Source organism: Lepisosteus oculatus, chromosome 23 (assembly GCF_040954835.1).
Source record: "Lepisosteus oculatus isolate fLepOcu1 chromosome 23, fLepOcu1.hap2, whole genome shotgun sequence".
NCBI classification, from domain to species: domain Eukaryota; kingdom Metazoa; phylum Chordata; class Actinopteri; order Semionotiformes; family Lepisosteidae; genus Lepisosteus; species Lepisosteus oculatus.
This window is the reverse complement of record NC_090718.1, coordinates 1,809,344-1,834,689: the sequence shown is the minus strand read 5'-3', so window position 1 is coordinate 1,834,689 and position 25,346 is coordinate 1,809,344. Positions and strand designations below refer to the sequence as shown.

Genomic DNA, 25,346 nt, shown 5'->3' with positions numbered 1-25,346 from the left:
CGACACACGTCTCCCCTTTTGCTCTAAATTCGTTTTTCAGCATTCATATCCACATTTGAAAGTGTTCAAATGCATGAGACTATTTTAATGACACAAGAGCGATTGGCATTAAAAGCCCTTCCGCTACTCTTTATTTTCTTTTCCGAATTCGGGGTTTGGCGGGGAGCGCGTTTAGACACGGACCGCCTGCTGCAGGATCTTTCCCTTTGAACACAAAGGCTCTTTTAAGAACCACCACAAAAATATAAAAAAGATCAAATATTTCACTGCTGATGTCCTGTACTGTAATTCTTCGGTTTCCGGCATTCAGGCACCTCGGTTTAGTAGGTGAGTAAACATGAATGACGGATTTATTCCTACAGTGATTAAAGTCTGAGTACAGTTCATAATCCATACACCGTAGTATGTTGTATTTTCTGTTCCGTATGGGGCGTTTTGGTTCAGAAAAGAGCACCTCACATGTGCAATGGATTCTGAATTCGATATCGTTCTTCCTAGATACGTGGGTTCGGTATTGACACATTTCTTAATGCTGTCGGTATGGTATGGGTTTAGGTTTCCTTTGCTCTAAAGTTTTACCCTGTAAGAAAAACTGCAAGTCAAAAACGTGCTGCAGCACCGACTATCCTGTATTGCTAGCGCTCGATAAGACTGGGCTTTTCTCGAGTCCAGGTTCAAGCATTCAGACCACGTGGGGAGAATTTGCACAATCCTACAATGCCGTTGGTTAGGGAAGTAATCATGCCAATTTCGAAGTGTAGCCTGTTTAAAGTTGCTGTGGTGGAGAGCTCTCCGGCAGGGAAGAGGTTCCTGTGCAGTCTGGGCTGCTGCTGCGGTCGGAGAGGAGGCGGGCTCGTGTGTCAGCGCGCCTCCTGTCTCAAGCAGGTCCGCTCTCAGGCTTGAAAAGAGAAGCGCCGCGGCTGCAGCCCAGCAGTGTGTGTCGTGTCACTAACTGATAACTTGAAGATGTCTGGAAGAGGCAAAGGCGGAAAGGGACTCGGGAAAGGAGGCGCTAAGCGTCACCGCAAGGTTCTCCGCGACAACATCCAGGGAATCACCAAGCCCGCCATCCGCCGCCTGGCTCGCCGTGGGGGAGTGAAGCGGATCTCCGGGCTGATCTACGAGGAGACCCGCGGGGTGCTGAAGGTGTTCCTGGAGAACGTCATCCGCGACGCCGTCACCTACACCGAGCACGCCAAGAGGAAGACCGTCACCGCCATGGACGTGGTGTACGCGCTGAAGCGCCAGGGCCGCACCCTGTACGGCTTCGGCGGCTAAACAGGAGCGGAGCTTCACTGCCGGACCGGACCCCGACGTATCAACCCAAAGGCTCTTTTAAGAGCCACCCACATTATCAGAAGAGAGCTGAAATCTGAATTGGTTATAGAATAGGTTTGTAGATTGAAAGTCTATACCGGAAAGAAAAAAAATCGCTTTTATTGATAACTATAAACTAAATATAACCCGATTCACAGACAGGACGCTCTACACTGCGCGCACACACTTATTTAAACGGCTTCAGATTCAAAAAGGGAAATGCTTTCACAACGGTAGAAAATTGCAATTCGAATGCTGTTTAGTTTCTAAATAGTTTTACTTTTATTCTTCACTTCACTCGTGCGGTGTTTTCTTGCGCTCAGACTCGTTTGAAACCTGAGCCACAGCTCGCAAGTAGTGTGATAAAATACTCTTGGTTGTTCCAAAGTGATTTAAGAGTTCAAGTTCAAGAGTTGTCTAGAATATCTCCACAACTGTGCTTTGGACTCCAAAGTTGCACAAATCGCACAGTTCACTTCAAGCACATTGTTTTCTAGGGTAGGGGACATAAACGGAATGAGAGTCGGGCTTCAATAAATCTGCACGTTGTGCTAAACGGCGGAGGGGAGAGAGAGGCGCCTGGAGTCAGAGCGAGCGGCTCAGGCGCTCAGCCGTTTGAATTTCATTGGCGGAGAGCGCAGCCAATAGGAAAGCAGCTGTCTCGCTGACCAATGAGCCGCCTTCTCAGCTGAGCGAGCTGATTTGCATGCGGCCGCTATAAATATGGCTGTAAGACGCGTGAGCTTCATTATTGTCTGCACCGTGTGTTTGTTAAGATGCCTGAACCAGCGAAATCCGCTCCCAAGAAGGGCTCTAAGAAAGCCGTGACGAAGACGGCCGCCAAGGGCGGCAAGAAGCGCAGAAAGACCAGGAAGGAGAGCTACGCCATCTACGTGTACAAGGTGCTGAAGCAGGTGCACCCGGACACTGGCATCTCATCGAAGGCCATGGGCATCATGAACTCGTTCGTCAGCGACATCTTCGAGCGCATCGCCGGCGAGGCCTCCCGCCTGGCGCACTACAACAAGCGCTCCACCATCACCTCCCGGGAGATCCAGACCGCCGTGCGCCTGCTGCTGCCCGGAGAGCTGGCCAAGCACGCCGTGTCCGAGGGCACCAAGGCCGTCACCAAGTACACCAGCTCCAAGTAAACCCGGCCCGCCCGTCCCCGATCAGCGAACCCAAAGGCTCTTTTAAGAGCCACCCACAGAGTCGAGAAAAGAGCAATGATCGCTTTTTTTTTTGTTTACGTTTCTGATTTTGGGCCCTTTATATTCTTAATAAACACTGGTTTATTAGATCTTCATTGTCTAGTTAGTACATATAGCCGATATACTGCAGCAGAGGAGCGCGGCTCCAACACGTAGACTTAACAAATATTCATCTTCAGTCATGAAACCCGACCTTAAGCGGTATGTTACAGCTGAAAGCTTTCATTAGATATTGATGGTATCAGATCCAATATTTTATATACACACAATCGTTTCATGGAAAATAAGTCTCTTCAGGCTCTCTGAAGGTCGTTGTGTTTCTGTAATATAAGAAATACATGTAATTTTTTTGAAGAAGTATGGGTTGTAATGGTTATTTAATAGGGAGTAACTAAAATGAGTGCAGTTCGTGCCTCTCCAGCAGGGAAGAGGTTAATGTGCAGTTTCTGCTGCTGCGCGAGTTAGAGAGGAGGCGGCTCGTGTCTCACCCAGGTCCGCTCGCAAGTTTCACTTTTCTGTTCTTCGTTTGTTTAAACTGCATCGAAATGGAGATACGTGTCAGCGTTTGTAAGCAGTCCAACCTGCATGAAAATAACCTCCGTTTCTGACCTGAAACAATTATTTCGGTTCTTGTTGACTGGAGACATTATGTATCTTATTTTTTTTTTATTTTTTAAGTTGCTGTTTATCCTAAACTGAAGTCTAATCATACTAACCTTTAACATAGAGGACAACGATACAATAACAGATAAGCGTCAATCTGACACTGTGTTGAGAAGACTCTGCAAAACGTTTGAATAGAATTTCAGTTGAAATAATTACATACCAAGATCCTGTCTGGGTCTGACAGAGAAAAAGCAGCTCCTTTGATTTAGAAACAGTTACCGGTCCGATAGAAAAGTCTCCCCGTTTGTAAGGTTACAGCCCAGGCAGGGCAGAGCTCCTGGGTGCAGAGACCACGAGTGTCCAGCAGAGGGAGCAGGAGGGCCGGACTCGTGATCGCGGCGCTGAGAGGAAACATCGACAACAGGGCACGTTAGCCTGGAAAACAAAGCAATTGTCTGTAAAATAAGAACAGCAGTCCACAAAAATGCAAGATTTAAACTGTGCATCTCGGGTGAGTTATTAATTCTTTAATATTTAATAATTAATTATTTCTGCTGTCTGTTTAATAGCTCTTCGTAGTGTCGCGTCATTATGCGAAAAGACACATTCCTCATGCAAGAAATTGTATATGGCTAATAAAGTGATCTTATCTTAACTTCTCATTAACCAATAGTAAACAACGCGGAGGTTAAAGGACTTTTAAAATCTGTCTGAAATGGTGCCGAGGGCGCAGGGAGAGAGATGCAGTTACGCTGTTCGAGAAAAGAGCGGTGTCATTATATGGATTGTAACCGTTTTAAATGGAAAATATTTCAAGAGTTTTCTCTCGTACTTGAATGTGTTTTGCTGTTAAGGAGTTGTGTGTCGTTTCCTGTCCTTTCGATCTGGGGACTGGGTAACGCCTGGAATGGCTGGCAGATTTTAGTCTGAAACTATTTTATTTTAATACATTTTTGTATTCCTTAAAAATAACAATTTTCTGTCGGAATGCTACCAGGGTTAGATAGAAGCGCAGGTTTGATAATATAAGCAACATAAATATTCTGAACCTTTCCCCAGCCCTAAAAAATTCAGACAATTCAATTCAAGGTGCTTTATTAGCATGACCGATGGGTACAATCAGTGTTGCCAAAGCAAATAAAAATAATAAAGTTAACATGGAACAAAACAAAAAATAGAAGTAAAATAAAATCTACAGACATGTTACAGACATTTACAACAAAGACATATTATAAAATATTGACATATACTGTAGGCGGCTGGAGCATTATTGGGAGACAGACTCACTGTTCCTCAGGCTGGGACAGGAGATCACAAACTGGGCTGCCAGATCAACTGAGTTCCCTCCTCCCTCTCCCAGTAGCCTGACAGGTTAGTATGTTCCTCATGAAGATGATTTACTCTCGATCTGCAGCACAGCTCCAGTGAAAGCAGTGACCGCACTGTTCCTGTGGCTATTAGATTTAAAAGGCTCTGCCTCAGCACTTGAATCACCAAATCAGTTCTCTCTTTCCCGATAAGTACAGGTATTCTGAATTACAGCACGATAGTTTTATCCAGGTGGGGCTGCACATTGGTGGTGGTGGAGGGGAGTCCCCATTACCTGTAAAGCGCTTTGAGTGGAGTGTCCAGAAAAGCGCTATATAAGTGTAAGAATTATTATTATTATTATTATTATTATTATTATTATCCAGCGGCACAATTCCAGGAAAAAGGAGTCTCCCCTCTCATTCATCTGCACTGGTGTCTATTGGAGTTCGAAGGGCTTTCTCCAGTCATATACAATGTATTCCCCAGGCTGTTTTCACTGTAGGCAGACAGGTAAATGTGTTCCTCATGGGGATGATTAGCTCTTGTCCTGCAGCACAGTTCCAGGGTATTACAGTGAGAACAGGGATTATCCTGAGTGTTCCAGCTCACTGTTCCTTGTGGGTGTTAGAGGTCAGAGGGCTCTACCCCAGCTCTTAAATCACTGCGTCTAACCCGTTCATCTGCACTCTTCTCTGCTAGTTCTGAGGGCTGTGCCCCAGCGCAGTGTTGAAGATCCCTGTGTGGGGTGGTGTGCCCTGTGGACTTTGCAGTGAGACATTAGTATATTTTATCTTCATGTATTTTCCATGTGCGTCTCCTCACTTTTTAAGAGAGAGCTCAGTCTAAAATAACCCAAACGCACAGCCAACTCGGTGTTAAACACCCTCATATGCAAATCTACCTGTGAGAATGTGCAGCTCTTGTGCTCAGGTTCAACTATTTATTAAGTATTATGAGGCTTTGAGTCCTTGTATATCTGACATACATATTTTATTGCTAAGACTTGCATTTTGCTGGGGATTTTGTGACGTCTTTAGCTGCATTGCGAATAATCACATCAGGCAATTTCTTTCTTCTCTGACATAAGTTCTGGACACAGTATCAGTCATTGCAAAGCTCCCCAGAACAGAAAAAATCCTGTTACTTGCCGGTGAGGGTCTTGAGCACTTTTCAGCCTTATAACACAGATATAAGGCTGCCATCAAACACCCACCAGCAGTCCTCTCTGATATCTGAGAGCTGCCCTGGGCTGGTTTGGATCCTGCAGGTTGCTGCGTGACGTGTGAAATTTTGACACAGAGAGGTTTTTGTCTTCTTCTCTTCCCACACTTTAGCGACGGGAAATCTGTTTCGCCGTCAGACTGCGGAATCGTGCTCTGATTTTGATCATGTCCTTGTCTGTGCAGTCATGCGGCAGGGTGGATGTTAAAAACGCACAGACAAGCAGGAGCTCCGCAGTCACAGCTGTGTCTTTTTAGTGGGAGGTCTGTGGGCCGCCAGAATATCTTTCTAATCCGCACATTTGAGTGTGAGTCAAGAATTGCCTCTAGTGCTCTTTATGGTGCTTCTGTGCTAATCTAGGATGTTAAAGTGTGTGTAGTAGTTTATTTTTTTTGTCTGGGAATGTAAGTCAGCCTGTCCTAAATCCAAAGAATAGGCATTAAAAGTTTGGAATTTTATGTTTTACAAACTGTTAAGAGTTGGCATAACAGATTTCCCATTTCCACTGAGGAGAGTAACAATGGGGAGAGAATCTCTCTTTAAGATCTGGCCTTATCTTATAGTGTATCTGAGATTGTGACCCAGGGAAATTAGACATGATTATTTTCTGTGTGTGTGCATGGGGGTTAATAAAAAGCACAGGTTTAATAATATTTTAAGCAACAGAAATAATCTAAACCAGATTATTAGGGCTGGGAGGCTATGGAAATGCTGCACTGGGTGACTCTCAATAATTCTCTCTCTCCTAGGGCTCCGTGAACAGCTGGACCATCACCTCCTCTGGAGACACTGTGAGCCTCACTCTCCTGACACAGAGCACAGCTGGACCAGCACCTCCTCTGGAGACACTGTGAGCCTCACTCTCCTGACACGGAGCACAGCTGGACCAGCACCTCCTCTGGAGACACTGTGAGCCTCACTCTCCTGACACAGAGCACAGCTGGACCAGCACCTCCTCTGGAGACACTGTGAGCCACTGTCCCCTGACACAGAGCACAGCCGGACCAGCTCCTCCTCTGGAGACACTGTGAGCCTCACTCTCCTGACACAGAGCACAGCTGGACCAGCTCCTCCTCTGGAGACACTGTGAGCCTCACTCTCCTGACACAGAGCACAGCTGGACCAGCACCTCCTCTGGAGACACCGTGAGCCACAGTCCCCTGACACAGAGCACAGCCGGACCAGCTCCTCCTCTGGAGACACTGTGAGCCTCACTCTCCTGACACAGAGCACAGCTGGACCAGCACCTCCTCTGGAGACACTGTGAGCCTCACTCTCCTGACACAGAGCACAGCTGGACCAGCTCCTCCTCTGGAGACACTGTGAGCCACTGTCCCCTGACACAGAGCACAGCTGGACCAGCTCCTCCTCTGGAGACACTGTGAGCCACTGTCCCCTGACACAGAGCACAGCTGGACCAGCACCTCCTCTGGAGACACTGTGAGCCACAGTCTCCTGACACAGAGCACAGCTGGACCAGCTCCTCCTCTGGAGACACTGTGAGCCACAGTCCCCTGACACAGAGCACAGCTGGACCAGCTCCTCCCCTGTAGACACTGTGAGCCACAGTCTCCTGACACAGAGCACAGCTGGACCAGCACCTCCTCTGGAGACACTGTGAGCCACAGTCTCCTGACACAGAGCACAGCTGGACCAGCACCTCCTCTGGAGACACTGTGAGCCTCACTCTCCTGACACAGAGCACAGCTGGACCAGCTCCTCCTCTGGAGACACTGTGAGCCACAGTCTCCTGACACAGAGCACAGCTGGACCAGCTCCTCCTCTGGAGACACTGTGAGCCACAGTCTCCTGACACAGAGCACAGCTGGACCAGCTCCTCCTCTGGAGACACTGTGAGCCTCACTCTCCTGACACAAAGCACAGCTGGACCAGCTCCTCCTCTGGAGACACTGTGAGCCACTGTCCCCTGACACAGAGCACAGCTGGACCATCACCTCCTCTGGAGACACTGTGAGCCTCACTCTCCTGACACAGAGCACAGCTGGACCATCACCTCCTCTGGAGACACTGTGAGCCTCACTCTCCTGACACAGAGCACAGCTGGACCAGCTCCTCCTCTGGAGACACTGTGAGCCACTGTCCCCTGACACAGAGCACAGCTGGACTAGCTCCTCCTCTGGAGACACTGTGAGCCTCACTCTCCTGACACAGAGCACAGCTGGACCAGCTCCTCCTCTGGAGACACTGTGAGCCACAGTCTCCTGACACAGAGCACAGCTGGACCAGCTCCTCCCCTGTAGACACTGTGAGCCACAGTCTCCTGACACAGAGCACAGCTGGACCAGCTCCTCCCCTGTAGACACTGTGAGCCACAGTCCCCTGACACAGAGCACAGCTGGACCAGCACCTCCTCTGGAGACACTGTGAGCCACTGTCCCCTGACACAGAGCACAGCTGGACCAGCTCCTCCCCTGTAGACACTGTGAGCCACAGTCTCCTGACACAGAGCACAGCTGGACCAGCTCCTCCTCTGGAGACACTGTGAGCCTCACTCTCCTGACACAGAGCACAGCTGGACCAGCTCCTCCTCTGGAGACACTGTGAGCCACAGTCTCCTGACACAGAGCACAGCTGGACCAGCTCCTCCTCTGGAGACACTGTGAGCCACAGTCTCCTGACACAGAGCACAGCTGGACCAGCTCCTCCTCTGTAGACACTGTGAGCCTCACTCTCCTGACACAGAGCACAGCTGGACCAGCTCCTCCTCTGGAGACACTGTGAGCCACAGTCTCCTGACACAGAGCACAGCCGGACCAGCTCCTCCCCTGTAGACACTGTGAGCCTCACTCTCCTGACACAGAGCACAGCTGGACCATCCATGTTGTTGATATTCAATTTCTAATTATAGCAAGAAGCAGCACAAGCTGAAACTGTGACCCTGGTCTTTACAGGTAGGTAGAACTACAGCATTTGCTGCCCTTATTCTGTGATGTATAGAGGCAGAGTTGTATTAGTTGTGTTCGTTCTGCTGGCTGAGGGATGATTCGCTGTGCCAACACTGTTCCAGCTCACGTCAGACATGAGTTACAACTTGCCTTTGACTCAAGACTCAAGAGGTATTGGAGTCAAGCTATTCATATTTGTTTTAAATGTAACACTTTCAGTGTTTGATCATTGGTTTTGTATTTGAGCACTGTAAGATGTTAAAGATCAAGAGTTTGTTTTGTTAATGGCAGAAGTCTCTGGGCAGAACAAAAGACTTTACTGTCTGTCCTGGAAAGTAATTGTTCCTCCTGTGTATTTTTGACAGGAAGAGACACAGGACCTGCGTGACCTCCAGTCTTCTCTCAGGAAGGTGGACAAGAGGCGTCTCGCTCAGCCATCAGGTCTTCAGGCAGCGCCAGGAGCTGGGAGGTGATTTATTTCTGCTGATGTGTTGTAAGTTTGTGATTTGTTGTGTTTTGGTGGCAGTGTTGCGAGTTCTGTTTTATTTATTCACTGAATTTACTAACACTGTGGAGTTGTATGTTGTTCTTTGGTAACAATATTCTCTAAGCAAATAAATAATAATACAGTGAAATGTCAAACGTTTTCAGTTATTCGATACTTTTCATCCCTGAACAAATGATTGTGTCAGGTGAGAGGTGGAGTGTGAAGCACTCTGCAGCTCTGTGTTCTCGTTTAGTGATGAGAAAGTCTCCTCTTGCCTTCAGTCCCACTGGAGTCTCTGTCAGTGAGCAGCTCAGTGTTCTGAGCCCTGACAGTGCTGTAAGGTCTCCTGTGTTTGAGATGTAGGTGTTCAGGGAGTGTGGGGCCACAGCAGGTATGATCCCCAGCTGTGTTTATTGTCACTCAGTAGGACCTGCACACTGGTGACGTCTGTATTTTATTTTCCAGGACAAACTGTGTCCACAGGCACACTCTTGTCTTCAAACCCACTCGTGATTTCAAATCCACAGAGCAAATACAATTTCCCCCTCTCAGTGCATTGCTTTAATGACTCAGATGTCATAACAAGCAACATAATTAGAAGAAAGAAGCAACTTATTATAAACCTGGGTCTATGAGGGGCTTTAACAGGAACATTTCATTGCATTGATCTCAACTCTGAGCTCAAAAAAGCAGCTGGGCTTTGCTTCTTAATTACGAAACAAGAACGATGGGTTTAGTGGTCTAATTATTTTTTCTGAATATGTTTAATGTTGAAATAATTTATATTCTATGAATAGAGTTAGCACTAGTTGTATTTTAAACACTGTATCTCAGTGCTGTCAAGTAAGATTCAGCTGAGAGATGTTTCTGTTAATGGGGCTGAATGATTGACTTCTCTGGTGAGCTGCTGTGAAAACAGTCATTTCTTTTAATCCAGGATTTCTGTTTAGTCCTGATTCTGCTGCCTGTGTCCAGAGGCAGAGGACAATTAAAAACTGAACTTTAAAGCACCTGGTAGTTGTGTTTTTGTCCAAACCACTCATCCCTCCATTTCCCCAGCTATGAGGCTGTTAAAAGGCACTTTAGTAACGCTGGTACATGAGGCTGCTGGGGGTCTCAGTCTGTGCAGTAGAAGCTGCCCTCCAGTGTTTCAGCTGGTGACACTCAGTGTCTCTTACAGAGAAGCTCCTTCTGTCCTCATGTGGCCAAGATCAGGAGACGTCCTAGAGAATCTGACTGATTTCATTAAAGAGCTCAGAGTCTGTTCCTTAGACAATGCCATCTGTGTGAGATGTGAGCAGCACTGCAGCAGAGAATGTATTTAAACCATCAGATATATTCTTGGTTTCTTTAATTTCTTTGAATATATTTAAAACTGCAGTTTCAGCTTGTGGCGCAGTGTGCCGATACGTTGAGGAGTACAGGCCATGGATATACAGTACTGATGTTTCACAGTATTGAACAAAGAATTGAAATAATAGCACACCAATAGTTATAACAGGAAACTCTTCTTTTAGGAGATCCACTACAATCGGGTTCTAATCAGGACGGTCCAGATGTCAGACAGGCTGATCTGTTCACGAAGCAGAATTAGATGTCCGGCTCTGTGGCTCTGATCGCTGGTGTTGTATAAAGATCAGAGCGAGTTCTCCACATTTCTCCCGTGTTTCATACTCGGTTTTACTGCACTGGATTAAATCATTTCCAAACACTTTCCTAGAATTTCATTCAGCTCTTTAAACATTTGCTTTATAAACGCATTTGAGATTTGTTTGAAATTGTATTTATTTCAATCTGTGTTGTATCTGAAGGTGATGAAATGACACCGGCTCAGAAACCAGTTCTCTGGGGTGCTGGTTGATCACGTCTCCGTAAGTTATGTCAACCTCTTACCTGTATAAACAGATCAGTATTCTGGGATAGTTTGGACTGTGGAGTCGCCGTACTGAGAGAGAATAAGAGTTTAATGCCACTGTTTTGAGGATGAGTTTTTCTTACTTCAGTCTTTCATGTATGATATTAAAAATATCAGCACAGAGGCTGATTTCTCAGAATATAAATCCATGATCGCCACTCCTGTCAGCTGTCTGCTACAGCAAGCAGTTCGGATGTTTAAAATAAAGAGGTTCTGGTGCACGTGCGAGACCTGTTTCTATGAAAACTAATTTAGGTGAATTAACAAAGTGATGCTCTTGTCCTCTTTTCTGAAATAACACTCGTGTCACACAGTTGCCTGATTGACCTCTGTCTGCAAGAGTGGTGGTTTACAATTTCAGACTCATCACTCCTGTCTCTGTAAAGTCTCCCAGACAGGCAGTGAATTTCAACTCAATATTCAACCCTGAAGCATAAGGTGATTTCAAACCACCTCAATGATGGTTGTAAGTTTCACAAAGCAAAAAAAAACTTTATTTAATCACCTCATATGTTAGAAAACCCAGTGCTTAGTGTTTGGTCAAGTCAGGATTGACAGGGAAATGGTTGGAGAAAATTACAGGCACTTCAGAACCTGCTTTTATCTGCCAAAGACCTGAAACTGGAATAAAAATAAACTTTCAGCAGGATTGAGACCCACAGCACAGGGCCAGATCTGCACTGGAGTGGCCCTGGCAGAGCCTGAGTCAGTGTGCGGAGATGAGTGGGCACAAACTCCAGTGTCCTGCTGTGTACAGACTCATCCCGAGAGACTTGTGGCTGTAACTGCTGCCAAAGGGGCTTCAAACATTTATTGACTCAGGAGGTGAGTGCTTCTGTAATCAAGATTTTTATTTTGCAGTTTTTGTTGACATTTAACACCTTTTCACCATTTAAAAAGTTCAGTTTGAACTCTTCTTTAACATAAGCACATTACAATTCTATACACTTCTAATTCAACGCACATAGACATCATCAGTAGGGTGTGAATACTTTTGCGAGACACTAATTCACAGTAAGGGTATCTGAAGGAAGACAGGGACCCCTGTCACTGCACTGGGTCTTTGGTTTGGAGAGTCTGATTCAGAGGGAAGAGTCGCCTACTGATCCAACACCTCTTCCAGCAGCAGCCTTTCCAGTCTTTCCCCTGTGCCATCTTCTCCAGGAGTCGGGAATGTCCGTGCTGGGATGAGCAAGGAAAGGAAGAGGCAGACTGTGTGCCTGCTCACGGAGAAGAGGAGCAGACTCTGGCTGGACAGGGAGGGAGGTAAGAGCGCCTGTGTCTGGGAGCTCAGGGTGACAGCAGTGCAGGAGGGAAGGTGAACATCCTGACAGGAGGACAGGAGCTGACAGAGAGGGGCAAGAGGGGCTGAGAGCCGGACAAGATCACATTCAGACACGAGAAACGTTTCATATGAGCAGAACAATAAAATAGCCTTCACAATAATACAGCATAGACAGGTCTGAAAACAAGAACATTAAATAATGTTCAGTCTGTTAACATTTAATGAGAAGCCTTGTCAAGTCAGAATAATAAATTAACAAATTAGAAGTCATATTTGAAGACAGACTGTAATCTTGAAACCTGTTGAATAACAGCCAAAAGATCAGAAACTTTATACAATAAATCTTGAATTATCTTAAAGTATGAAAGGGAACCCTGGAGTAACGAAGGGGTGTTTGTTATTTTCCAATGTCCATTAATCACAAAAGATTTTTAATCCTAAAAAGAACCATTATATGAGAAAACAAAACATACTAGATACAGTTTACAGTATGGTTCCTGAATATTTGGACTTAATTACAATCAACAGCAAATGAAAATTGTTGCTGTGCTTTATCATAAATACACAAACTATTTAATGCATTGTAATTATACTGTATACAATAAGCTACAGCACAGGAAACAAGTAACACCCATCATAAGAAATCTGCCTAGTGTTCAATCAAATATTTCTTATTTTACACAGAAAAATCCCCTTTAGCAGATTTTGTGTATGTTCAACTGAGGCTTTACTGCAGTTCCCTTTAGTCACACAGCTGCAGTGATTGTAGAACCTAAATAAGTAACTCAAAGCACCAAGGACAGTTGTAGACTGAAATCTGTTTGTACATCAAGCACAAGTATTCATTGAAAGCAACCAAAAGGTTAAGAATTTCATAAATGAAAACAAAATTAAGTGAAATCAAAGCTCTTGAATTTAACTTATTTTGGGGATTAAGGATGTACATCTCTAAATATACAGAATGAATTTGAAAATAAATAAAGATAAAGATAAGAACAGTGGCTCACACGATAGTGAGGAGAACCCCTTTATTTTACACAGAGGAGCTGAGCAGAGGTAGACAAAGCTAGAGAGAGACAGGATGAAACTCTTACAGTCGATATGAGAGCTCATGTTGGTGCTGGTGTGCTCAGTACAGTGTGTTTGTGGGCTGGACTGTCGAGGGCTGATGGAGGTTATATTAACAGTGTGAATGAGGAGACGGAGGTAACAGGAGATACAAAGAATCCAGAAGGAAACAGAACGAGGAGCAGCTGCAGGGTTTCAGGCTGTAGGCTGACGTCAGGTGGAAGATCGTGTAGAAGCTGACAGGAGGGGATACAGGCAGATCTTCAGCCAGGTACAGGCAGTGGGGGGAGGGATTTAAGAAGGAAAAATGGAGATAAAGAAAAAGACACTGGAGCCCGGACAGTGAGACGAGCAGAAACAAGAAAACAAGGAGTTAGTGTGTAGATGTTGGAGTGGGGAGCTGTGCAGTGGTCCTTTGCAGCCAACAAACAAGGAACTATTCCTCTGGAGAGAAAGAAGCCAGAGAAGAGTCAGTGAAATTAGTGTTTGTTATGTGATTCTCTAATAGAGATCTTGCATACACAGATAGCTGAAGGGGGAGATGTGTGATTAGTACAGAAAGAAAGAACTAAAACTCACATTTCTCACTTCCTGTTAACATATTAGACCTTTATTAGACATTACAAATCTGTAATGTCTTGTGACCGAATGCTCAGATAATAACATCTCATTGTGTTTTCTGCTCCCTTCGAGTTCTGACACCGATCATGTACCTAAGAGAAAGAATCAGGGTTCCAGATGGGTTTAAGGCTATTAGAGATTACACATACTATCATCTGACCATATCATATTTAATTTTCAACTTGAAACGATTGATTTCTGTCACACAGGGGATCTCTCTCAGTCTCAGTGTATGACTGTGCAGCAGTCTGAGCTCTGATACAGTAAACAACAAACGTGATCCCCACTGTAGAATATGTAGGAATCCTGAGTGTCTTCAGCTCCTCCTCTGAGCTGGGATGATGATCACATGTAGAAGAGTGAGGAGTGGGGTTAGTAGTGGGTTTAGGGAGTGGACATGCCATCAACATCTGAACTCAGAGGAGGAGCTGAAGACACTCAGGATTCCTGTGATGGACAGAGATCACTGTGAAGTATCCAGCCTTTATTTGAAATGATTAGTGACAGTGAGAGGAGGAAGCAAATGAAAGCATAAAGAGATCTAGATTGTGACACTACAGACAACAGTTCCAGGTGCAGAGTCACACAGGCTGAAACACTTCCACAGTGTGAACGAGTGTCAGTGGGAGGCTGTGCTGAAGGTGGCTGGACAGGCAGAGAGCAGGACACTTTCCTCTACAGTCTCTTCTAAAGTTTAGATGAGATCTGTACATCACTGAATCAGAGCTCAGTCTACTGTAAAATAATACACTGAGATAGAAAGAGATGCCCAGTGTGGCAGCAAAATGTGTTGAGCAGAAACACACTGAGGAGTTATTACCTGAGCATTCAGTCTGATTACATTTGTGATCTTTATTGTAAACTACAATATAATTCATGTTTCAACAAAGTGACAAGTGTGAGATTTAGTTCTAACTGTGGGGTTGCAGAGGTGTTATTGGGAGAAGCTGCTGTAGGAAACAGGAGAAATTGTTCAGAGCTCACCTGGAGACTTGGGGGACATGAGTCTCTTTTCTGTTTTCAGTTTTCAACAAAGCTTTTGAATTCACTCCAGCCTGGTTCCAATCTGTCAACCTGTGATACATAAACATTCAGCATAAACATACTTGAACCCTGAAGAGCAAACCTTCTTGAATAGTGTGTGTGAAAGGCAGAGCTGGGGTGCCAGTAACACACTTCACACACAGAGCAGCAGGCAGAGAAGGAGAGAGGCAGGACAGTGCAGAGAGAGGGCAGGGGGAGACACAGTCAGTTCTGAAGAGACACAGCAGAGGACAAGTCAGCACATCCAGGCAGAGCTCTAGATCAACACCAACAGGAAGGACAGATACAGGAGAGAGGAGCAGACACTCACTGGTGGACATGAAGACTAGACAGAGAGAGATGAGGACAGGCAGAGAGTCTAATTCCCCAGTCACTGTCCACTCCTGAAGCAGAGTGCAGACTGCTCTGCAGTGGGAGAGACAAACTAATGTAGCAACAGGAGACTAGTGGTGACAGAGATACAGGTAAAGCAGCAACAGAAGATGGAGCTCTAGACAGTTACAGACTAGGAGAGAGGAGCTGTACATGTGAGATTTCCAGGATATCAACACCAGGGACTTCAGTGCTGCAGCTGTAGTGAAGGAGTGTCAGTGTGATGTCAGGGTACAGATATCTGTACCAACTCACCCTGTCAATCCCAGAGCCAGATTCTGACTCTTCACAGTCTCAGTCCTCAGTGAGAGAGAGGAGCAGCAGGAGGAAGCTGAAGGTGTTTATTCATCACATGTTGACAGACTGGAACCAGGCTGGACTGAATTCAGTGACTTTGTTGAAATCTGGAAAGAGAGATGTAAACTCATTAAAATAGGTCAGGCTGTGCCAGAACACTTCCTCACACTTTAGATCTCTGTACCCTGACATCACACTGACACTCCTTCACTACAGCTGCATCAGTGTCACAGTCTAGATCTCTTCACACTTTCCTTTACTTCTTCCTCTGTCACTAATGTTCCTGATCTTTTCAAATAATGGCTGATAATTCACAGTGATCTCTGATCATCACAGGAGTACTGAGTGTCTTCAGCTCCTCCTCTGAGCTGGGATGTTGATCACATGTAGAAGAGTGAGGAGTGGGGTTAGTAGTGGGGTTAGGGAGTGGACATGCCATCAGCATCTGAACTCAGAGGAGGACCTGAAGACACTCAGGATTCCTGTAATGGTCAGAGATCACTGTGAATTATCAGCCTCTATTTGAAATGATCAGGAACATTAGTGACAGAGGAAGAAGTAAAGGAAAGTATGAAGAGATCTAGACTGTGACACTGCTGCAGCTGTAGTGAAGGGGTGTCAGTGTGATGTCAGGGTACAGAGATCTAAACCAACTCACCCTGTCAATCCCAGAGCCAGATTCTGACTATTCACAGTCTCAGTCCTCAGTAGAGGGAGGAGCAGCAGGAGGCAGCAGGGAGGGAGATGAAGGTGAAAGTGGAACCAGGCTGGAGGTGAAGTCAAAGCCTTTGTTGAAAGCTGGAATGACAGACAAGTACAGTCATTAAAACTCAAAGTCGAGCTGTGTCAGAGTACATTTCACACTGCAGTGAGTAAGAACGGTAGTACAGGACTGAACAGTGAAGTAGTGGAGTGAGCTCCACTGTTTCAGAAGCCCGAGCTCACACGCTGTTGCTCTTAGCCACCACCAGAGGGCAGCCTGCAGCTACAGACGACAGAGCCAGGTACACGGTCTCTATCCGCGGCTCTGCAGACAGCTGCTCCCACAGCCCGACAGCCCGCTCCTCTTGGTCAAGCCAGGGTACCAGTGAGTTGCCCAAGAGAGCTGACCCGGGCTGTGAAAGCAGCGCCCCGTCTGTCTGACACCATTCCCCGGTTCTTACCCGACATGTTGTCGATACCAGAGCAGCAGGCAGTAAAACTCTCCCTCACTGTCACTGGGGCCGCGAGTCCTGGCCGAGCTCCGGACTAAGAGAGCTGGAGAGAAAACACTGAAACTTACCTCTCGACTCGTACATGGTCCCGCCAGACTGACTGAACATGTGATTTAGACCACAAAACTGAAAAAAAGAGTGGTTTGTTAGTCTGAAGTTAGACGCACATTTTAAGAGCGGTAGTGAGGAGCACATAGTAGGAGCGAATATTCACAGGATTCTGCAGACAACTGGAAGCACAACACAGGAAAAAATGAAGAAAAACATTGTAATAGAGTAGAAAATTATAGTAAAACAATGACCTAATACAGGTTTAAATGCACAGAGTAGTAAAGGTTGAAAAGCGTTTGGACCAGTTACTTACCGCTGTCTGTCTTGCCCGGCTCTCGCGCGTAAGGAGGATAATCAGGTGGGTCAGAATTTATAGGACCTGGAGCCCAAAGTGACCAATAAACAGGCGAGACGACATAATTCGCGGCTCTGCCCACCAAAATCCTTTATTAATATTCAATATATAGGCAGTGGCTTCACAATTAAACTAATTTGTAGTTCGTCCTCCAAACGCATGAGGGCGGTGCAGCCCCACCCACTGCTATCAACAGGCGTGGTTTGATTCGTGGCGTCATGGATTGTGATTGGCTGAGATTCACATATTTAAATAAGCTCCGCCCCCATAATGTCTCCTTCCGGAAGTTCTGCTGAAATGGGGAGGTGGGGTTTGTGAATGGCGTTTTCCCGATTTTATTGAGTTTTTGTTCTTTTTTTGGGTTATTTTTTAATGGTATCGTTATACCACATCACGGAATCGTTGCGGATTTAAAACTGGACGTTCCTGAGTTTCAGCTAGTGAGTATCGAGCGGTTTTGTGTTGTTTGTGTTTGATTAGCAAGATGGCGGCGTTAACTCCTCATTTGCATTTATTAAAATCAGTCGCTGTATTTTAATGAGCTGATTTGCATTTGTCTTAATATGAATTAGAAAAATACTTTTTGGCTAGAAGTCTTTTTTAATTTCTTAAGGTTTTCAATGTTTGTACTGAATTAAAACGCTCACTTTGATTTAGTGTGGAAAAGGTGATTTTCTGTTGTTTTTTGTAAGATGTAAAAGTAAACTCCTCATGTGCATTAATTTGCATTTATTAAAATCGCGCTCTCGTCACTTGTATTTTAATCAGTTATTTGTATATGTGTTATTTTAATTTGAAATAAAAAACAATTCTAGTGAAAATAACGTTATTTTTTCATGTTTACTGTGTGAACTCATTTTTTTTCTACTGCTTGTTTTGTTAGTGAGATGTCGGCGTTAACACTCTCATATGTATTTAAGTTTGTATTCAAATCGGTTGACCAGTCACTTGTATTTAGTAAGTTCTGTTTTAATGATTTCTGTTTTTGTTGTTTGTTTTTTAACTAGACAGCGTTTTTACTCGAATGCTTTTTGGTTTCTAAAATGTATGTTTACACTTGTACTGAACAAAAATAAAATTTAAATTAATTTTACTTCTGGCTCATTTGTCTTTTGGGGGGAATGTATTTAAATTATATTGTTTTTAATTTATTTAAAAAATACTGGTTGCTTTCTTTCAAATTGCCAAAAAAACTAAAAACTTTAAATATCTTAGGAAGATTGAAACAGAAAAGGGGTATCTGTTTATTATTTTAATTAGTAACTAATATTCTGAATTATGCTAATTTACTATAATGAGAAAAATGTTTATGTATGAAGTGAATTAAAGTTCATTAGTATTAATCAAATCACACCTAGGACTGTTCTTGGAGATGGGCTTCTGCGATTGGACTAAACCTCATGTCAATCATATAAAGACAGCCCTTAAGAATTGCGTCATTTTGGGGGGTGTGGTTTTTTGATTGACATGTCCTTCAACCAATCAGAATAGAGAAAATTGGGTTTTATCCAATCAGAATGAGGCATGGGCGGGACATGGGCGTGGTGCTTCAAACGTGACCAATCATGTGAGAGCAAAAATCTTGGAGGTGGGCTCAAATCCAAACATTTTGATTGGTTGATGTGACATCAGTTGGTGACGCCCTCTCATGAATAATGCAACACCCCCTACTTAATCATACGACACGCCCCTTCATTAACCACGCCCCTCATGAATATTCATTGCGGGCGGTGCTCATTCTTCGTTTTGTTTGGTTTTATGTTTGTGTTAGAAATAATGTTACGAAGAAAGGAAGACAGAAGTCAAAATTCTTTATTGAGTTTTGCAAGCATACAAATCAAAGACAGTTGGCAACAATGAAACAAAAACACAGCGTGAGTTACAGAATCACAAGTAACGGCGTCCGGGATGACGATTTCCTGTCCAGCGCCAGCAGTCTGGTCAGTGCGGGATGGGTCCTGTGCGGGCGGCAGGGACAGCAGCCAGGGGAGACCTGAAACACAAGACAAGCAGGTAAGAGCTCGGCGTTCAGCCATGAGCAGCAGCACAGCGACAGTCATCAGACAGGAGTGAGGAGCTGCGCTGGCGGAGGGGCTCAGGGAATCACTCGGCAGTACAGCGCAGCTCGCTTTGCGGAACACGGGCTCGTCCCACTGTCGGGAAAATGAGTTTGGAATAAAAAGGGCTCAAGACCTCCAGACCGTGTCCTTAATGTCACGAGAAATGCTCACCCGCTTTAATTTAGATTCAGGAACCATGTTAATTTTTATTCATTTCAACGTTCAATCACTGCAAAGGCATCAGGAAGTAAACCAAGACGCTATTTATTCTAATCGCGGTGCAGCGCCAATGGAGACGCGGTCTGTTTGTCTGAGCTGGGCGGAGGTTTTTTAACTCGACTCTCACCAGCATGTTGCTTTTGAATTTCAACTCGTTCTAGGACCGTTTTAGCTTTTTTAAAAATAACGTGGCGCTATAAGGAATCTGTATGAGCCACGCAGAGCGAGGTGTGCTGTACAGTACTGCCACCACATCTGTCCCGGGACAGTGCGGGATACTGAGCACTAGATCACTGAAGGGGCTCTAGCCTGTTGTACAGTTAAAACCCGAGTGCAGAGCACTCCACCGAACAGGGTGTTACTACTAATCAAGTGCTTCCCATAACGAGATCTAGTTCTCAGTTTGCCCCTGAGCACAGGTCCCTCAGTTCCACAGCAAATCATGTCAACCCCCTGCACTGTTAAATACAGCAAGACTCATCCTAGATCTGCACCCAGTACCCCAGCAATGAGCCACAACTTTACAGTCAAGCAATGTTTATTCATGAACAGATGAATAACAAACAGAATATAACATTGTATTTTTAGAATTACATACATTTGATCATATTCAAGCACAGCCAGTTCAATGCTGTAATTTCAAGTGACAGTAAAGACTGGGAAACATGTGGGTGAAGCTGCCTTTGAGCCAGTAACTGCCTGCAGTCTGGACATACAGAGCTATTATTCTTGAGAGTTTTAGGGCTTTGATTTTCTTCAGCCTGTAAAATGCTGCTCAAGAGGATTTAAAATGTGGAGACTGGCCTGGCCAGTACAAGACTGTCCACTGTTTCCTCCTGCCTGAGCTGTTCCTGTAGAAGACTGAGGTGTAGCTGACAAGTTCAGCATCAGAATTATAGTATTGATACAGATACACATGCATAAGATGGATATCTAGACAATTACTGAAATTGGAAATCTTAATTTCAGTTCTCTCCGAGTATGATGAACAGCAGGAGGCTGCAGGAATAGTGGTGAATTAATCCTCATCATGTCATATGGTCTGACGTATTGGGACACATTCACGTTAGATACACTCTGAAATGTAAACCAGTAAATGAGCTCACTGTACTCTGTGTCATCATTGAAGATGAGGTATCGCCTGTTCTTGAGATGCTTTTACTTGAAGTCATTTAGCATGATACCAAGTTGGATTGAAATCTGCAGACACATTTGACTAGTTTCTATTTTCTCCTGATGAGCTCTTTGGTTGCCCTGAGTGGATGTTTTAGGTCTTGTCATGCTGCATGGTGAAGTGCTTTCTGCTGCATTATAGACCCTGTTTCTGTAAACTTCAGAAATGACTCTGCTGCTGCCATCATTAGCTACATCCTCAATAACAAGTGACCCAGTCTGAGACATTCCTGCATCCCCAGGCCATGACATTCCCTCCACCAGGCTTCAGCATGCGCTCAGAGGACAGAGATGACAGGTTCAGGTGTGGAGAAAGAAAGGAGCTGCAGATGCTCCAGAGAACAGCACCTCCTGTGAGAGTCATGGCCTGGCCTGGGGAGATCATGAGGAGACTCCTTCACCTGTCTGTCTCCATCAGCACTAGTGTACTGGGTCACTGAAGCTCAAACCTGAAGGCTGTGGACTCAGAGCTGAGAGCTCCAGCAACACCTCAATGTCCTCTGCGCTCAGATGGAGATCACATGTACAGGAGTAGGATTAGAGGTGGTGTTAGTTAGGGACCATACATGTCATCTACATCTCAGCTCAGAGGACACACATCAAATATTCAGGTGCTGTAGCTTTGAGTCAGTTTATAATGCAACCAAGGAGGTCATCAGGAGAATAACTGTAGAAACACCTTAACTTGTTGGGTCTAATGCCTGGATTTCAACCCTATTGACAGAAGGAAAAACAATTGAAGTATGATCACCTGAAGACTAAATAACTTGGTGGCAACAGCAAAGCATCTCAGATGATTACAGAGGGCAGTGAGCTCAATGGGTCTCAGACCTCAGGCAGTTACTGTCTCAGAGGGATATACAAGCACATCCTCTTCCACACTCTGAAATGTACTTAAAGTGAATGTGTCCCAGTAACTTCAAAATAGAAAGTTGAACATTTATTGTAATATGATCTGATGTATGCAGAGAATTACCACAGAATAAAACCAGGATATTTCTGTTCTGATCACAAGAACAAATTGCTTGACTGTAAAGTTGACTCCTTGCAGTACTGATGGAGGACACTGTACCTTTCCAATGAAAACCTGCATTTTCAAGTGTCCCACAGTACCAATACACCTTGACAGGAGGGGCTGATTGACAGGGCCAGTGACATGAATTAATGTGCTTTGTTCATATTCTGGGCTGTTACAATTTTTCCACTGCACCATGAAAAAGATCTAAGTGTCTTTGGGGAGCTGCAGAGGAACAAGTAGGGGAGAATTCCACATTGAAAAGAACATTTATTCTGGCTCTGGAGTTTTCTTCATGTGTGAGAAAACGGCTACAATTGTCCTTAACACTGTTACTGCAGAGTCCTGATATCTGAATCACATTCACATACTAACTGCAGGATTCAGACTCACTCCACATCATCAGAAAACATGTCCTTCCCCTGCGACAGTCGAGTTCACTCCAACACAAGCGCAGGAGAGCTGCTGTGTGGTTTGGATGCTGTCAGAAAGCAGGCGAGGGGCAGGAACCATTAACATCTCATCACAGGAGAGTGTATAAACCAGAGTAACTAAACTGGTTTAGTAATGAGTGCTGAGAATAAGGTTTATTAACTGTTTGGGCTTGACGTGGTGAGGTAATGGGTGGAGCACAGGTGTAGAAGTGATTGCTTTCAGTCTCAGAGCCTCTTCAGACTCCTGTTCTGCCTCAAGGTGTCCTGTTTCTGTGCAGCCTGATGGCCTCCCGCCACACAGACACCACTCCACAGCCAGAACCATTTTCTTGTTTCCTTTTCAGTGTGGAGTCAATACCTGCTTGTTCCTTATTTGTGTTCCCTGTGAGCAGTGTTGCCTTGAGGTGAATAAAGAGCATGAGTGGGCAGTGTAGTGTCAGTGTGGGAGCCCATCCTGTCTCAGGAAATTGCAGTGTGAAGGTGGGACCTTGTTACTGGAATCAGAGCTACTTGCAGCCTCTCCAGTCCACTGCATTACAGTGTAGCTGCACCCAGTGCTGTTGAATTGATAATTAGCAGGATCAGCAGTAATTAAGCAGCTGGTTGAGTCAGATTACTGCAGTGGAGTGCACTGGAAGGGCTGCAAGCCAAGTAGCTCAGACTAAAAGGCTCCTTTTTATCCTCAAATGAGAATTTTTTGTTAGGCTGTCCCTGTTAGGGGATTTTTGGTCTCTCGTGTCCCTGTTTGAAAACTCGCTGTTTAGCAGCAGAGACGAGCAGCTCCGGGATCCGCCGCCCCTATTGGCCGAGTCTGAATGAGAAGGCAGGTGCGGTCAGTCTGCAATTAGACTTCAATCCGCGGCTGTTTAGCGGTTCCGACGCCCGAGTCGCTTCTCTGCCTTTAAATAGCGAGTTTGCAAACAAAGAAAGTTTCTCAAGTTTACCGTTTAGCTGGAGCGGGATCCTGGGCGACGGCTTTCGGCTTTTCTCGGTCCGAGTGGAAAACGTTATAAAATGGGGCTTGAAAAGTAAATGAATTTCGAAACTTACTTTTGCCGGAGCTGCCGGACAGGCTGTAGGACTTGTGGCTTCGACTCTGCGGAGAAACATGGTATTAAAATCGTGCTTCAGCTTCTTTAAACTGCTTGTTGTATGTTGTGTTTTTACCTGCACAATACGCTTTTTCTCGTTTGTGTTCCAGGCTTCTGCAGGATCCTGGCGCGGCTCTGGGCTTTAAACGGCGGCTGTCGGGTCCTTCTCGGCGTGGAGACCTGAGCGCAGACCCACCCGTGTACCGAGTGACCGGAGCTCCGCGGCGGATTCACAGGCGAGTCCGAGTCTCTTCTTCCTAGAGGCCGAGAGAGACCCGGTCAGGAAAGCGCAGCTTCAGGGCTCGTTTAGGACTGAAAACCACTTTCACAGGGGCTTCGTCTCTCTTACCGGTATCGACTCACTGTGCAGCTGCAGGTCCGGCTGGGTTTTCTTTCTCCGGAGCCGGTTTGCATGAAGACGCGCCGACCGCTCGGTTTACCTTGAACTGGGGGAAACTGGTAACTCGAGTTACTGGTAACTGACCGCAGGAAACTGGAGCCCAGCCGTGTGAGACCCGGTGTGAAAACCGAAACCCCCGGTGTGAGGAGAGAGAGAGAAACCGCTTACCTTGCTCTCGAAACGCCTCTGTCCTGCTGTAAAGGTTAAAGCGAGAGAATTAAAAACATTTAAAATGCATTTATCATAGAAAAAGTTGCTGCTTTTGTTAAAACTTGTAAGTAAAATGTAATGCATTTTTTTTTCCCCGGCAGCCGAGCAAAGCGCCTGTACCGGGAGAGCAGCGGGGTACCAGCCGCCTCTCTCCCAGCCAGCGAGCCGCCGGAGTCCCCCCACCTCCCCTGACCCCAGCCTGCACGGGCCTGGAGCACAGACCCGCCCCTATTTATAACGTGAACCCCTGATGAGCGCGAAAAGGACAACAGAGGTAGCAAATTAAGAGACACCGGGGACCGAGATGGAAATGTGTGGATATCTGCTTAATAACACTGCTGTATATTGTAATTGTTTTATGCTTTATATCCTTATTTGCTGTAATAAACTGCTGTGAGTGTTAATTAATTAGTTAATTGATTATTCTGGGGTGTGGGAGGGTGGGGTACAGGGGTGTTGAGAGTCGTGAATCGGGTCCCCCTGTGAGCAGCTACACCAAGCGGTTTGCAGCGCTACTGTCTCCGGGCACCGGGCTGTCGTGGTCGGGGAGTCGGGAGCCGCTGGTCTGCGGCCTAGACTGCAGCCTCCATCCCCGGCCTCGATTAGAGCCCCGCCGCCCGAGGACACTCGCAGCCCGGTAGGTGAAGGATGACGCTCCGCGCTGCTGAGGGAACGCGTCCCGTCACCATGGTGACTTAGACAGGGGGTGTGGCTGTGGTGAAGGGCGGGGTTCAGTGTTAATAGTGTCCAATCATCATGTGGAGGAGGTGGGTGTAAGAGCAGCCAATCAGAAGAGCGCAAGTTCAGCTCGATTGAAAAATATCGGCCGATCCAGACGGGTCTCGAACCCGGGGCTCCGGGAGGAGATATGTAAGAGTCGGGGTTTAGTAGAGTGAGCTATACTTCCTGCCAAATCTGGAGTAACTCCGCGGTCATACTTATCTGGCAATCTTTCGGTAAACGAAAAAAATCTAAAAAATAAAAAAGTATCCCTCCTGTTCCTGCAATTCTAAAAGTAGTATCTCTGCTTCTCTATTGTGTTTCGGGTTTTATAAATGCCTCCGCAGTCAGTGGTCTTGAACCCAGCCGTGTACCTATCGTGGTCTGGGGATTTGAACCCGGACCGTCACCGCCCGCAGACCAGCGCGCTACACGACGAGCTACAGCGCCGCTAAGAAACATCAGCGCCGCCAAATATAAAACCTTTAAACCTGCGATTCACTCTCCGGCTGAGAGCAGGAGCCCCTTCTGTAATAAAGACAGAGCAGAAGCACAGCTGGACTGCAGGAGCCACTGCACAACTGCAGCTCAGATGAAGTGAATTGATGATGTTTGTGAAGATGGAGGAGAGTTGGAGCTGCGCTGAATCCTGCAGTGATCTGGAGCTGCTGTGATCCTGCACAGTGTTCAGAGGGGCTGTCAGTCCTGCCTGTTGCACAGGACTCTGCTTCACTGTGAAAGGT

The 25,346-nt window shown here is 45.8% G+C and overlaps 2 protein-coding genes and 3 long non-coding RNA genes across 12 annotated transcripts; 3 read left to right on the top strand and 2 right to left on the bottom strand.

Annotated features, from left to right (window-relative positions):
* Window positions 1-833: 833 nt before the first annotated feature.
* Window positions 834-1,346, top strand: LOC138224772 (histone H4). The gene has a single exon (XM_069182834.1). The coding sequence runs from the start codon at window positions 967-969 to the stop codon at window positions 1,276-1,278; it is 312 nt and encodes a 103-aa protein (XP_069038935.1). The 5' UTR covers window positions 834-966; the 3' UTR covers window positions 1,279-1,346.
* A 747-nt stretch (window positions 1,347-2,093) lies between these two features.
* Window positions 2,094-2,536, top strand: LOC138224660 (histone H2B 1/2-like). The gene has a single exon (XM_069182634.1). The coding sequence runs from the start codon at window positions 2,094-2,096 to the stop codon at window positions 2,466-2,468; it is 375 nt and encodes a 124-aa protein (XP_069038735.1). The 3' UTR covers window positions 2,469-2,536.
* Window positions 2,537-11,813: 9,277 nt separating this feature from the next.
* Window positions 11,814-17,414, bottom strand: LOC138224775 (uncharacterized). 8 transcript variants are annotated; one of them, XR_011183199.1, is made up of 6 exons: window positions 17,240-17,414; window positions 16,944-17,001; window positions 16,320-16,459; window positions 15,620-15,768; window positions 14,933-15,022; window positions 11,814-12,342 (listed from the first exon to the last, which is right to left on the bottom strand). It is a non-coding gene; the product is annotated as an uncharacterized lncRNA (long non-coding RNA). The 8 variants fall into 8 exon arrangements; XR_011183200.1 differs by lacking the exon at window positions 16,944-17,001 and adding an exon at window positions 16,825-16,918; XR_011183194.1 differs by lacking the exon at window positions 17,240-17,414 and having other exon boundaries at window positions 16,944-17,015.
* A 1,663-nt stretch (window positions 17,415-19,077) lies between these two features.
* LOC138224781 (uncharacterized) lies at window positions 19,078-23,432 on the bottom strand. Its single transcript, XR_011183210.1, has 3 exons — window positions 23,350-23,432; window positions 23,233-23,278; window positions 19,078-19,274 (listed from the first exon to the last, which is right to left on the bottom strand). It is a non-coding gene; the product is annotated as an uncharacterized lncRNA (long non-coding RNA).
* Window positions 22,915-24,287, top strand: LOC138224778 (uncharacterized). The gene is made up of 2 exons (XR_011183207.1): window positions 22,915-23,293; window positions 23,384-24,287. It is a non-coding gene; the product is annotated as an uncharacterized lncRNA (long non-coding RNA).
* Window positions 24,288-25,346: the final 1,059 nt, after the last annotated feature.

Coding starts and splice junctions, on each gene's coding strand:
- LOC138224660 (XM_069182634.1), top strand. CDS start 2,094: ATGCCTGAACCAGCGAAATCCGCTCCCAAGAAGGGCTCTAAGAAAGCC.
- LOC138224772 (XM_069182834.1), top strand. CDS start 967: ATGTCTGGAAGAGGCAAAGGCGGAAAGGGACTCGGGAAAGGAGGCGCT.